This window comes from Pelophylax lessonae, assembly GCF_965119305.1.
Source record: "Pelophylax lessonae genome assembly, chromosome: 2".
NCBI lineage: Eukaryota > Metazoa > Chordata > Amphibia > Anura > Ranidae > Pelophylax > Pelophylax lessonae.
In genome coordinates, this window is record NC_138769.1 from 617,591,059 (window position 1) to 617,603,486 (window position 12,428).

Consider the following 12,428-nt stretch of genomic DNA (forward strand, 5'->3'; position numbering starts at 1 on the left):
TCGTATTGTAATTGAATGTTATTAAAAATTACCTTTCCTTTTCAATCTGCAGCTCTGTACTTTTCTGTAAAATGCAATGCACCATGGCAACCTGGAGGCATTCTGTACACAGATGGTGTACAGAGCGCCCCTACCCGCTGCAGATATGTAATTTCCTGCTTGTGTGATTGGCTTACTGATTTTCCCAGAAGTCTGCATTAAGATACAAGTCAGATTTTAGGCATCCCCTGCTACAAAAATGTAATTTTTGTTAAGATACCTCCAAAGGAAAATCATGTTTAAATGGATGCGGACCCTGCAATTTTCCCCAGTAGAAGCCTGCAAGTGCAGCAGCTGACAGATAATTATAAAGACACTCCCATACAGATTCACTTCACACATGGGCATACTTTGTTCAAATCCTTGCAATGTGCATTAATTACCCAGAAATGTATGTTTTTTTTTTTATCTCAGCAAAAGTGGAGTTCCTCTTTTCTTATTGAACACCAGGATGTCCTTACACATAGATAGTTTATTGTGACTAATGATCCATCCACAAACAAACTGCTCTCTCTGATAAATATCATACCATAGGACAGTGATGGTGAACCTGGGCACCCCAGATATTTTGGAACTGCATATCTTATGATGCTCATGCACTCTGCAGTGTAGTTGAGCATCATGGGAAATGTAGTTCCAAAACTTCTGGGGTGCATAGGTTCGCCATCACTGCCATAGGGGAATGATCATGGAGTTATATGCTGTTAGAACATAAAATGTTGGTTATTTGTATAAATATGAAACTCTGCTGTATTCACTGCGGCTGCTTTTTAACCCACTGTAATATCATTGCTTCAATTTTTCTTTCATTTTCATAAAATTTCCTACCAGCTTATAAGAGACATGGTTAACATCAGTGAGACAAACTCAAAACCTCACCCAAGCCTTGTTGGAAAGTACCGGGCGCTCAAATGCAGAGTGGAATATGTTGATCAAAACTCAGAGGAGTTCCATCAGGTTAAACAGGAGGTTTTGACTAATAATCACAGGTAAGTGATAAGCAGAGAAGCTGCCTGTCTTCATTAGTTTATCATATTATTTATCTGTAGGCAGGTGGAGTTGGGTTAGTTCCCCTTTAAGGAATGCTCTTCCTTACTGTTTGGATTATTGTAGGAGCCCCTAGGTAAGGTAGATGCAGTTGAGGATCAGTGGTGCTTTGCTGCCTGGAAGACCTGAGGAGAGGGAAGGGCTGCTAAGGTTTTTCCTGCTCTCTTCTTAAAGGGGAGGTGCTACAGATGGGTCCCCCACAATGGATGGTCTGGAAGGTATGGGGCTATGCATTGCGGGAAGAGGAATATAGTACAGCCATGGATGGTTAGAGGGCCTAGGCAGGATCAACTTACTTGATCATTACAAAGTAACAACTGCCTTCCACATGAGAACCGTCCATTACTTGATCTATCAACTTACCATTTGCTGGATAACTTTTGTGCTGTCCTTTGAACTGCTTGTATTGCTGACTGAAGCCTTTAAGTAAAGAAGGTCACCTCACTCAAAGTCCCACAACCCTCGTTCTTCTCTTATTTTATATGTATATTAGGGATGGAGGTTGAGTCATCACTTATACCTCAGATCATGTTTATTATATTTTATTTCTTAAAGAAGATCTTTTGTTAAGGTCTGGGCTCTGTGTGAATATGTGAATAGGAAATATATCCACAGCCAATGCCTGGGAAGTGTAGCAGAAGGAGTCTTATCTATGCAGAAATGGCTGCAGACTCCTGGAAGCAGGCGCAGAGCTCAGCATGTGATTATCCGTGGAACTGAGGGGGTTAAACAAGCTCAGGCAGATAGAAGGGTTCGGTTCCTGGCCATCATCCCCCGTACAGGTTGGGCAGAGAATCGAACGGGCCCTGGAACCTGTGTAATTTCGGGGTAGACCAGTTGCTCCCAGTGACCATTTGCAATGCAGCCTGGGTACCACCTACATATCAATATCCCTAGGTCTCCAATATGACACATAATAAAACCATAGTAATCTTTTAAGGAGTGTGTTCATATCTGTATCTTGCATTCAAACGTAACAACTGCAATATCAATGGTTAATGTAGATGTGGGGTCTATTTATAAAGCAGCGTTCTGGGCTTACTGTGGCTCTTTGCATGTTGCACAATTTTAAAACACAGCAACCTATTTTATAATTGTGGCTTGCATTCGGTGTTATCAGCTCTCCATTATAAATACCCATCATAGTGTGTTCAAATGCAGTTGGAGTAAAAGCATGTGTTGATAAAGACTTTATGTTGGCTTGCAGAGAATAATTTGTACATTGAATAATTAGGATCAGTTCACACCACACATACGACTGAATACAGGCGTGTTCCCGTGCGTTGTATGTAGAGCAACCCATTCATTTTGATTGGCTGCCCTACATGAAAGAAATGCAGAAAAGAAGTCCCTGACTCTTTACCAAAAATGCATGGCGCCATGCGGCTTAACACATGTTTGCAGGTGCATGGGGGTTTGCTATAAAGGGTATAGCAGTGTGCAGAGGGTTCATTCAGTATTTAATACACTAAGTAAGGCACAGTATTTCAGACGCATAGTCCTCAGCAATGTCACAGTATTGCAGCAGCATATTACTTGGCAATGTGGTATTAGGCAGCAACACTCTGTGCTGCTTAACAGATTCTTCAGTTTCTGATCTGAGTCCCTGAATGTGTATGGAGAACAAGAGGTGTCCCTGCACTGACCCTACTTGCGTCCAATCAGACACCTGCAGCCTTTGCGACAAGTACCAAATACCTTAAGGAATTTTCCTCTAAAGATCCCACTTCATCAGTATAGTGGCACTGCGCCTCCTACTGAATGTAGGCCAAGTTGCACTTATCTAAAAGCTTGACAGAAAATAAGTACAATAAACTAGTTGTTGTTGTCCATATAGATCAATGGAAATGTTTGTTTCTCTATCGTTCATTGACAGACGCAGCTCCATATTTATCTTACCCATTGGGTTATACTGCCCCCCATAGGAGTAGGACACTAGGCAGGAAAAAACTTTACCATGCCTATGGGGCAGTCCCTGAAGGCATACATACCCACTCACTCTGCTATAGGATTCAGTTTGTTTCTGCCTAGTTTAGGAGTAGAACCTAGTTTCCAGCTGGGACTTCAGTCTTAGCTTGTTTTTCTACTTTAAAGGGAACCTTTTGTTAAAATTAAATTTTTTTTTTTTAGCTAGTTATGGTCCTGAAAGAACTGCAATCAACAGCCGGACTGGGTTTTGGACTGGTTATCCTAGATCCTTAAGGTCACCCACTCTGGCCAGCGAGTGTGTGCAGGTTATAGCCCCGCACTAGGCCTCGCCACGACAGAGCCCCAATGGACGGGGAGCTAGCCTGCGAGTGAAACACCTCGGCGGGATGCACATGACCTGGCTCGGCCTGAGTCGCAGCATGCTCCTTGGCCATCAGCACCACCACCCCGAGTGGAGAGGTAGTCTGTCCGGAGTGGTGCCCACCCGATTGTCATGTCCCTCCATAGCTCTTGCAGTCTTGGGGTGGACTCCTTTTGATGGTCGGACCCCTGGGTTTTTCTTCCATTTCCTCTAGCCCCTCTAACAGTCACGGTGTTCTTTTGGCCCCAACCTACCCCCATGCCCCCCTCCCGGGGTTAGGCAGGAGCTGGGTTTGCCACTTGCTCCAGTAAGGGGGGGTGGATGTGGTTGTTGCTGACCAAGCTGTCTGGATCACATACAGGGGGTCTTTGAGCGAGTTAAGAGCCCCCTGGGGTTTAGTGACTGAGGCAGGTGGTATGTCCTTTGGACTCCCTGCGGTGGTTATAGGCTTGGGGGGAGCGGATGTTTCTTCATCCACGGGTCTGCCCCTCACATGTCTAGGTCGGGCCACAAATGTAGTCCGTGGCTTTGCTGCCTGTTCGCGGCTGTCCGGGTAGCTGATTGAGTGCCTGACCAAGCCGACCTAGCTGACTGAGATGAGGTGCCTGACCGAGATGAGGTGCCTGACCAAGCTGACCAGCGGATGTCTCACGCAGCTGGATCGGGACAAAAATGTAGGCCGCGGCCTATGGCCTACTCGCGGCTTATGGAGCTGGCTGTCTGAGTGACTGACCAAGCTGACTGAGATAAGGTGCCTGACCAAGCTGACCGGCAGGTGCCTCACACGGCCGGATCAGACCAAAAATTGAGGCCGTGGCTTGTGGCCTACTCGCGGCTGACAGGGCTGGCTGTCTGAGTGACTGACCAAGCTGTCCAGGCAACTGACCAAGCTGTCCAGGCGACTGACCAGGCTGTCGGAGCTCCTAACCGAAATGTCCGAGCTGCTGATCAAGCTGACAGTGCTGAGGGCGGACTCACGATTGGGCCCCAAGTTTAGGCCCCGGCTTTGCGGCCTACTTGCGGCTGGCTGTCTGAGCTGCTGACTGAGCTGTTGACCAGGCTGTTTGAGCTGCTGACTGGGGTGATAGAGCAGCGGACAGGCGTCTGCCCTTCCCCCTGACCTCAGGGGGGTGGACATATTGACTGTCTGGCACCCCCCTTAAACTGGGGGGTGCCGTGGTGGTATTGTGTGGGGGTATTCTGCCTGTGCGTCTGTGTCACGGCGGGCCCCCCTCTTCCCTTTTTTATATGGGGCTCTGTCCTTTTATGTAATTTATGGTGGGCGACCCTTAGGTCTAATAGGGGTCTTTTTGTAGAACTTTAGCTGGCGTCTCCTTGCGGGACTGTGGTCAGCAACCTCCCCTGCTTGTTTTGTTCTCAGGGTGAGCTTAGCATATAGCGACTCTACTGGGTCTGTGTCCACGTACTTCGGGTGCTCTGCAGTGAGGATGGTTTCTTTTTTTACTGCACATGCGCATGCAAAGGCACTGGTGGATGCACTATTGTATTGTATGTACAACTGCATTGTATTGGTGCAGAAAACTTTTAACATGGAGGCGCCGGTCCCCTTTAGGGCCGCAGATCTCCTAAAACCGGCAAAGGTACTCTCTTTTCCCGCCTACTGTGACAAATGTGTTGCGAGTCATTGGAGTTGTTCAAAACGCAATAATGGTAACCACGCATGGTGTGGCAAAAAAGCTGGTCTACGGACCAGGCTTCTTAAAAGGCTCTATCAAATCTCCCCTTTATGAGGGACCGCCTATTTGGGTCTTTGTTGGATGAACTGATCAAAGGACTCTCAGGTGGGAAAAGTACTCTTCTTTCTCTATCTGCTAAGGGCAAGTCACTGCGTAATAAACAGGGCCCTTATTTTTCAGCACACAGGCGGCCCCTTCGGCATGCAGGAGAAAGGCACTAAGCCATTTAGGTCATCTAGGGGTTCCAAGAAGACGTAGTCGGGTAAGCCGAGAACAGGTCCCTCTTCTTACCCGATCTCTGTCTGCATGAAGGGATGCCCTCACTAGTATCTGGGGTGGGGGGATGTCTTTGTTTTCTGTCCGGAACCAGGGACCTCCTTGATTCAGGACAAATGGGCCCACAAGCTGCTATGATCAGGTTACAAGATGGAATTCAGGTCCCCGAAAGAATTCTTCCCGTCTATTCAATACCTATCTTCAGATCGGCTAAGGGATCTACGAGAGGCTGTACAAGATCTGCTGTCACAAAGGGTGATTGTGCCGGTTTCCTCTCGGGAAAACTTTTAAGGGTTTTATTCAAACCTGTTTACGGTTCCCAGAAAAGAAGGGAAAGTGCGTCCAATTTTGGACCTCAAGACTCTGAATCGCTTTGTGCGGGTACAGAGGTTTAAAATGGAGTCTATTCGCACGGTAGTGGCGTTCCTACACCAAGGGGACTTTTTGGCCTCTATTGATATCGAGGATGCATATCTGCACATCCCTATTTACGCTGGACACCAGCATTTTCTTTGCTGCGCTGTAGAAGAGGAACATTATCAATTTGTGGCATTACCTTTTGTTCTCGCCTCTGCTCCTAGGATCTTCACCAACGTGTTGGCGCTGGTATTGGCATTACTGTGACCGTGGAGGATTGATATACTAGGGTACCTGGACGATCTCCTGTTAAGGGCAGACTCCCACTTAGTTCTGGTGGGCGATCTGTCAATCACTTTATGGACCCTGTAAGAGTTTGGTTGGACCATCAATTTCAGAAAATCTGCTCTTGTCCCAGCCTCCAAAATGGTTGATCTGGGACTGACTCTGGACTCAGCCTCTGCGAGGGTGTTTCTTTTCCCGGAAAAGCTGTAAAAGTTGCAGAGGGCATTTCGTTTGCTGTTATCCAGCACTCAGTCCTCATTGAAGACTTGCATGCGAGCTCTAGGCCTGATGGTGTCTACCTTTTGGGACGGTTCCGTTTGCTCAGTTCCACACGAGACTTCTATAAAGGGGTATTCTTGTCAAGTGGAACAAGGATCCAAAATCTTTGGACAATCTGATTTGGTTAAGTCAAAACGCAAGAAGTGCTCTACTGTGGTGGCTTTATTCCTTGGCCCTGCGTCAGCGCAAGCCCTTCCTTCCATTTTATTGGACCGTGGTATCCTGTCTGGCTGGGGGTGGAGTACTTAAAAAGCTGTGTGTCCAGAGGACCTTGAGATACAGTGGCTGCCCAGGAGTTGGCCGAGATCTTATTATGGGCAGAAAATTTTGTTCCAGCCCTCTCCGCCGTGCATATACCCGGAGCGGAGAACTGGCAGGCGGATTATTTGAGTCGTTAGGTGTTGGATCAGGGGGAATGGTCCCTGCATCCGGAGGTGTTTCACCTGTTGTGTGTCCAGTGGGGGACACCCAATGTAGATCTGTTAGTTTCTCAGCTCAACGAGAAGGTACAGAGGTTTGCAGCCAGGTCTCGGGATCCTCTGGTCGACGCCACAGACACGCTGGTGGCTACTTGGGGTCATTATCGGCTGATCTATGCATTTCCTCCGCTGAAATTTCTTCCAAGGCTTCTGCGCTGAATAGAGGTGGAAGGGATTCCGGTGATTCTGGTGGTCCCAGACTTGCCTCACCGGTCATGGTATGCAGATCTGGTAAGATTGGTCGCCGATGTTCCTTGGAGACTTCCTCTCAGGGAAGATCTGTTGTCTCAAAGGCCGATCTGCCATTCTGCTTTACAGTCGCTGGCTTTTAGGCGTGGCTGTTAAACCCTATTGAAGAATAGGGGTCTTTCTGACTCTGTGATTCCTACACTGTTGAAGGCTAGAAAATCTACCTCTAGGAAGATTTATTATCGTACGTTGAAATCGTACATCTCATGGTGCGAATTGATTAAGGTGCATCCACGCTCCTTTTCAGTGAGTAGGATATTGGCTTTCCTCCAAAGAGAAGAAAGCCAAAGAGAGTTTGCCTTGGGTACTATTAAAGGCCAGGTGTCGGCTTTGGCAGTGTTTTTTCAACGCCCTTTAGCTACGCATTCTTTGAGTCACACTTTTATCCAGGGAGTTCTTCATGTGGCTCCTCCGATATGGCCCCGTTACCTCCGTGGGATCTTAACTTGGTACTGTCTGTTCCTCAAAAACCTCCCTTTGACAACTTCGGGAGATTCTTCTGCTTACACTGTCACAGAAGGTAGCCTTTTTGGTGGCTATTACCTCTGCCCGCAGGAAGTCTGAAGTGGTGGCGCTGTCCTGCCATTCTCCTTCTCTGGCGGTCCACAGAGATTAAGTGGTACTTCGACCTAATCAGTCGTTTCTTCCTAAGGTAGTTTCTGATTTCCATTGAATGAAGACATTGTGCTGCCTTCACTTTGTCCTAAGCCCAAGCATCCCAAGGAAAATTCCTTGCATTCTTTGGCTGTGGTTCGGGCAATTAGAGTTTACCTGGTGGTTACTGAGTCTTTCAGGAAATCAGACTCTCCTTTTGTCACGGAAGGACCTCGAAAGGGATTGGTTGCGTCTGCTGCAACCATATCCAGATGGATCGTGCATACAGTGGTACAAGCGTATTCACTTAAGGGTCAGGTTCCACCTTTCCCTGAGAAGGCACATTCTGCTAGGGTGCTGAGTGCCTCTTGGGCCTTTCGCCATCAGGTGTCAGTAATACAAGTTTTCAAGGCCGCAACTTGGTCATCTGTGCACACGTTCACTAAATTCTACAAAGTAGATGTGTTGGCATCCTTGGATGCTTCTTTTGGCTGCAAGGTTTTGCAGGCTGCTGTTTTAAAAGAGCAATTTTTTCTTTCGGGGTGTATGTTGTTTCTAGGTGAGCTCCAGTTGTTCTTGGCTAAGCTCCATGTTACCTGGTTGGCTAAGTTTAGCCTTTGGGGAATTAGGTTCTTTCTCTGCCTTGTTTTCCCACCCCTCATGCAAATACTGCTTTGGGACGTCCCAATGGTTAAGAAGAATACAGAGCTGAGTCTGTCAATGAACAATAGAAGAAAATTGGATTTTTGACCTACCGTAAAATCCTTTTCTCTGACGTTCATTGACTGCAGCACCCGCCCCTCTATTTCTGAGTGGGTTGGGGTTTTTTACATCTGACACCACTTGCAACAAAACTGAATCCTATAGCAGAGTGAGTTGGTGTATTCCTTCAGGGACTACCCCATAGGCATAGTAAAGTTTTTTTGTTTATTTTTCCTGCCTAGTGTCCTACTCCTGTAGGGGGCAGCATAACCCAATGGTTAAGAAGAATATGGAGCTGTGTCTCTCAATGAACTTCAGAGAAAAGTTTTTTTATGGTAAGTCAAAAATCCAGTTTTTCTTAGAGCAATTGCTATGTCTTAAAGACAAGAAAAACTTGACAAGCTGGAATACCATTGACTTGTTGTACTATTGTTGTTAATAGAGATGATTTGTCATAAGTTGGTGATATAAGATGATAATAATTGAAAATTAAAGGTTATTTTCTGTTTACAGCAATGAAGAGGTTCAGATTTCACATGTTTTCCGTGTTGGAAGATTAACAGAAGCCATTCATTTTAGGAGTGATCTAGGCAATGTCAAGTCTTTGCTCCATGCCTCATCACCACGCAACATTGTTGGGATTCTGTCCCGGTAAGACCGTATTAAAGTTCTGTGAGGTGATGTAACTGTTACTGGCAAGCTGAAGGGAAATTAAATATTTAAAAGACAGCTGTATTTTTACCAAAAGCTTGGCTAATACAATCGCTCTATGCTAAATTGTTCTAACTACTCCACTTACTGCAGTTGCAGAGCAAATTTCCTACTTTGTTTACAACCTGTCCCAACAAAATCTCTTGGTATACGGCCCTATTCAAGTCAATAGGGACTTTGAACGCTGTCATAGGAAGTAAGAAGACAGCAGGAGAGGTACGGTGAAGGAATTATGGTAGTTTAGCTTAGGGATAGTAAGGTAGTTGGTTAGCATTTGTTTTCTTTTTTAGGCTTTTTCCTTTATTTTCACCTGGTGAGGCAGCCAGTAATATACTTCCTGCAATAGAGTCGCTCCACTCTTGATGGAGAAGAAATATACCTTTTGGATATAAAAATTGTCTGTCTGGGGAGAGTGTAGTGTTAAATGTAGTAACAGATTAAGATGGACTTGGCTAACAAATTTAAAGCTGAATTCCAGCTAATATATTTTTTAGGCAGGTACAGCAACAGTTTCTCCTTTTGGGATAACGGCTTTACATAAATTGATAAAAGCAGACCTTTGTAAGTACCCCTGTCAGTGTTAAATGGTTTGTGTGAGGGACCATCCAGCCTGGGTGCTTCCATCAGTATACAGCTTCCTCCAGTCTGGAACCAGGTATTCTAGCTGAATATTGCACCCAAGAACTAGACAACACTATTTTAGTTGCAAACTAGAACTGACTTTATTGTAAATTAACACAGAATATATACCATGCAAGATGAGGTAGAAGCTTGATCACATTATCCTAGACAATTAGCAAATCTAAGGAACAGCCAACATAACACATACCCAGTATGCTAATTAACAAGCCTTGATTAGTCATGGGTTGACCACACAATCCAGCAACAAACCCACAACCCTGGATACACAAAGTACACACATTATCATAAGTATAAACACACAAACATCCCACTATGGTTCGATAATGAGGTAAAGTGGATACAAGACTACTCCTATCATGTAGGAACCTCCAGGAGGATTAGCCAACAGACAGAAACAATAGGTGACTCTAACAATGGGAAATGGGAATTCACACCTAGGAGGCACAATGTGGAAATAAGTACCATGGGAGAAAAGACACTTTAGTAAACAGAATATAGCAGGAGACCCCAGCATCACATTGTTTTGAGCTGATTATATGAACATCTGCTCTGAATCTCATTTTAAAGCAGTCTTTCTTGGTTTGGGCACCAAATCTGTAATCAGGTCCTAGGTTCCCTGAGTGTGTGTGTTTTTAAGGGAGACATGGACCTGAATCTGAAGCAAGACTACTCCAAGGGTCCCCCAGGCACACACCTCCTAAGACTACAGCCCCTCAAAAGCCAAGGCCCATAGTCGGTAGGCAGGAGGCTACCCTGCTGTCCCCTCCAAAAGCCCCTGTGCTGATTGGGTCTGCCACAGTTTGTTTCAACCTCCCAACTGCCATTATTGCTGGACAGCTTAGTCTGTTAAATGAAGCTGAAAAATAACATACATACTGGCTGGATCATCAGGTGAAAATGAAATAAAGAGAGCGTAAAAAATAAAACGAATGCAGGCACAATACATTACAATACATTTTTTCTGGGTTTAGTACCACTTTAACTGCTATTTGGGGCTCCCCTCACTTGCTGACACAATGACAGTGGTTTCACCAGATATAAACACAGAAAACAATAAAAATGCTTTCTTTAGTAGAGGAAGGCTAAAAATCCATGTCCGATTTTTATTTTTGTCTCTGTCCCTATTGCATATTTTCCTCTATATTTCTCTCTGGTGAAACGGTCGTCAGCAAGACAGGAAGTGAATTGACATGACCTCCCTCTAAGGCTACCTTCCAACGGTCGAGTTTTCTGGCTATTAGTATACATCTAGTTTTCTGCATCCAGAGGCAGCTAAATGCTGACTCTGGATGCAGTAACACTCTGTTCTATGACTGCATGCAAACTGGATGATTGCCTGCCGCCAGTTTGTGCGTGGCCACAATTCTGCATAAACCCCAACTCTGTGTCCAGGGTCAGTATTTGCTTGTATTTGTTCAGATAAGCAGTTACATGTGAACAGCAGCAGCGTCTGCCATTGATTGTCACAGTGTATAAATCTAACAGCTACTGCGGACACTTGCTGCTGGTTGTACACAGTGTGTGCAAACAGCATTCACAACCACCACCAGAAATCTACTGGCCGGTGGCCACCCCTGGCCACACATATTTGGCTGTCTGAATGTAGCCTTACAGAGCCCAATTAGTAGTAAACACCAGATGGGTTCTAATCCTTTCCCATTCTACCCTTACACTTTAAATATATACTTATACTTTATAACCGAAAAATGGATTGTTTCACCCTCAAAGATGGAACAGCCCTTCTACATTAATTCAGCTTTCTTGGCCATAAGAGAGTTTGAAAGAAGTCTGTAGTTGAAGAAATATAATGGCTGCCATTGATGATCATCTGAAATACATACCGAGTCACTGATCTTAAGAAAGAAAGCAGATCACCTCTAACGTCACTTGGAAAATACTTTTTTTGGGTTAGTAAATCAGAAAATTTTGAAGCCAAAGATAGCCAGGCAACTAGCATTTTCAGGAAGTCAGATATAGTAAAATGTGTTATTTTGTGACCGAATCCTTCACTCATGCCTGCAAGAGGTGTACACTACAAGTGTGTGCCAAAGAAATCCATGGGCTTTGAAAGTTCCACATTTACCATTTCTCTTCACTCAGAGAATTCTGCTAAGATCCATTTTATTCCTGTACTTTCCCACCTTTTCTGTGAGTACTCAATTTTAATATGTTTAATGCTCTTGTTTTTTCTTTACAGTGGATTGCTGTTGCCCAAAGTAATTGTTGATGAATTTGGCTTGGACAGGACTGACATTGGAAACCTTGGCAGTGGCATTTATTTCAGCGACTCGATAAGGTGTGGAATCATTTTACTCATTAGGTTGAATCTTCCAACCTTAACAAATCTCTTCCTTACATTTTCCCTATTCCTGTTTTCCTCTATTTAACTCAGGTGTTTTTTCCTTAAAGTGTAACTAAAGGTAAACCTTTTTCTTTTTAGTTTTGGATAAAGTGAAGGGGGATTACAATACCCATCAGTTTTCACCCCCTCTAATTGTCCTGTTTGCCATTATCATCAAAAGTGAAAGTTAAAAAGAAAAAATTTGTAAATGTTGAGTTGACACCAGAACGTTAATAGTGGGAAAATCTTCCAATGGGGACACTAGTTCTGGTGACACCCTGGGATTTCCTCACTTTGGAGGAATTTTCTCTCAGTTCCTGTTTTAAAGAGGAAGTAAACCCTCCTCTGCAAGTTGTACCTATAGGTAAGCCTATGATAAGGCTTACCTATAGGTACTGTAAATATCTCCTAAACATGTACCGTTTAGGAGATACTTACCT

General features: G+C 44.8%; 1 protein-coding gene across 1 annotated transcript in view; it reads left to right on the forward strand.

Moving 5' to 3' along the window:
• Positions 1-12,428, forward strand: part of PARP4 (poly(ADP-ribose) polymerase family member 4) — a 351,198-nt gene that overhangs the window by 77,283 nt on the left and 261,487 nt on the right. Inside the window, exons 9-11 of the mRNA XM_082247633.1 lie at positions 871-1,028; positions 8,808-8,945; positions 11,845-11,943. Coding sequence (XP_082103759.1) covers positions 871-1,028; positions 8,808-8,945; positions 11,845-11,943 — 395 coding nt within the window. The remainder of the gene's footprint in view (positions 1-870; positions 1,029-8,807; positions 8,946-11,844; positions 11,944-12,428) is intronic.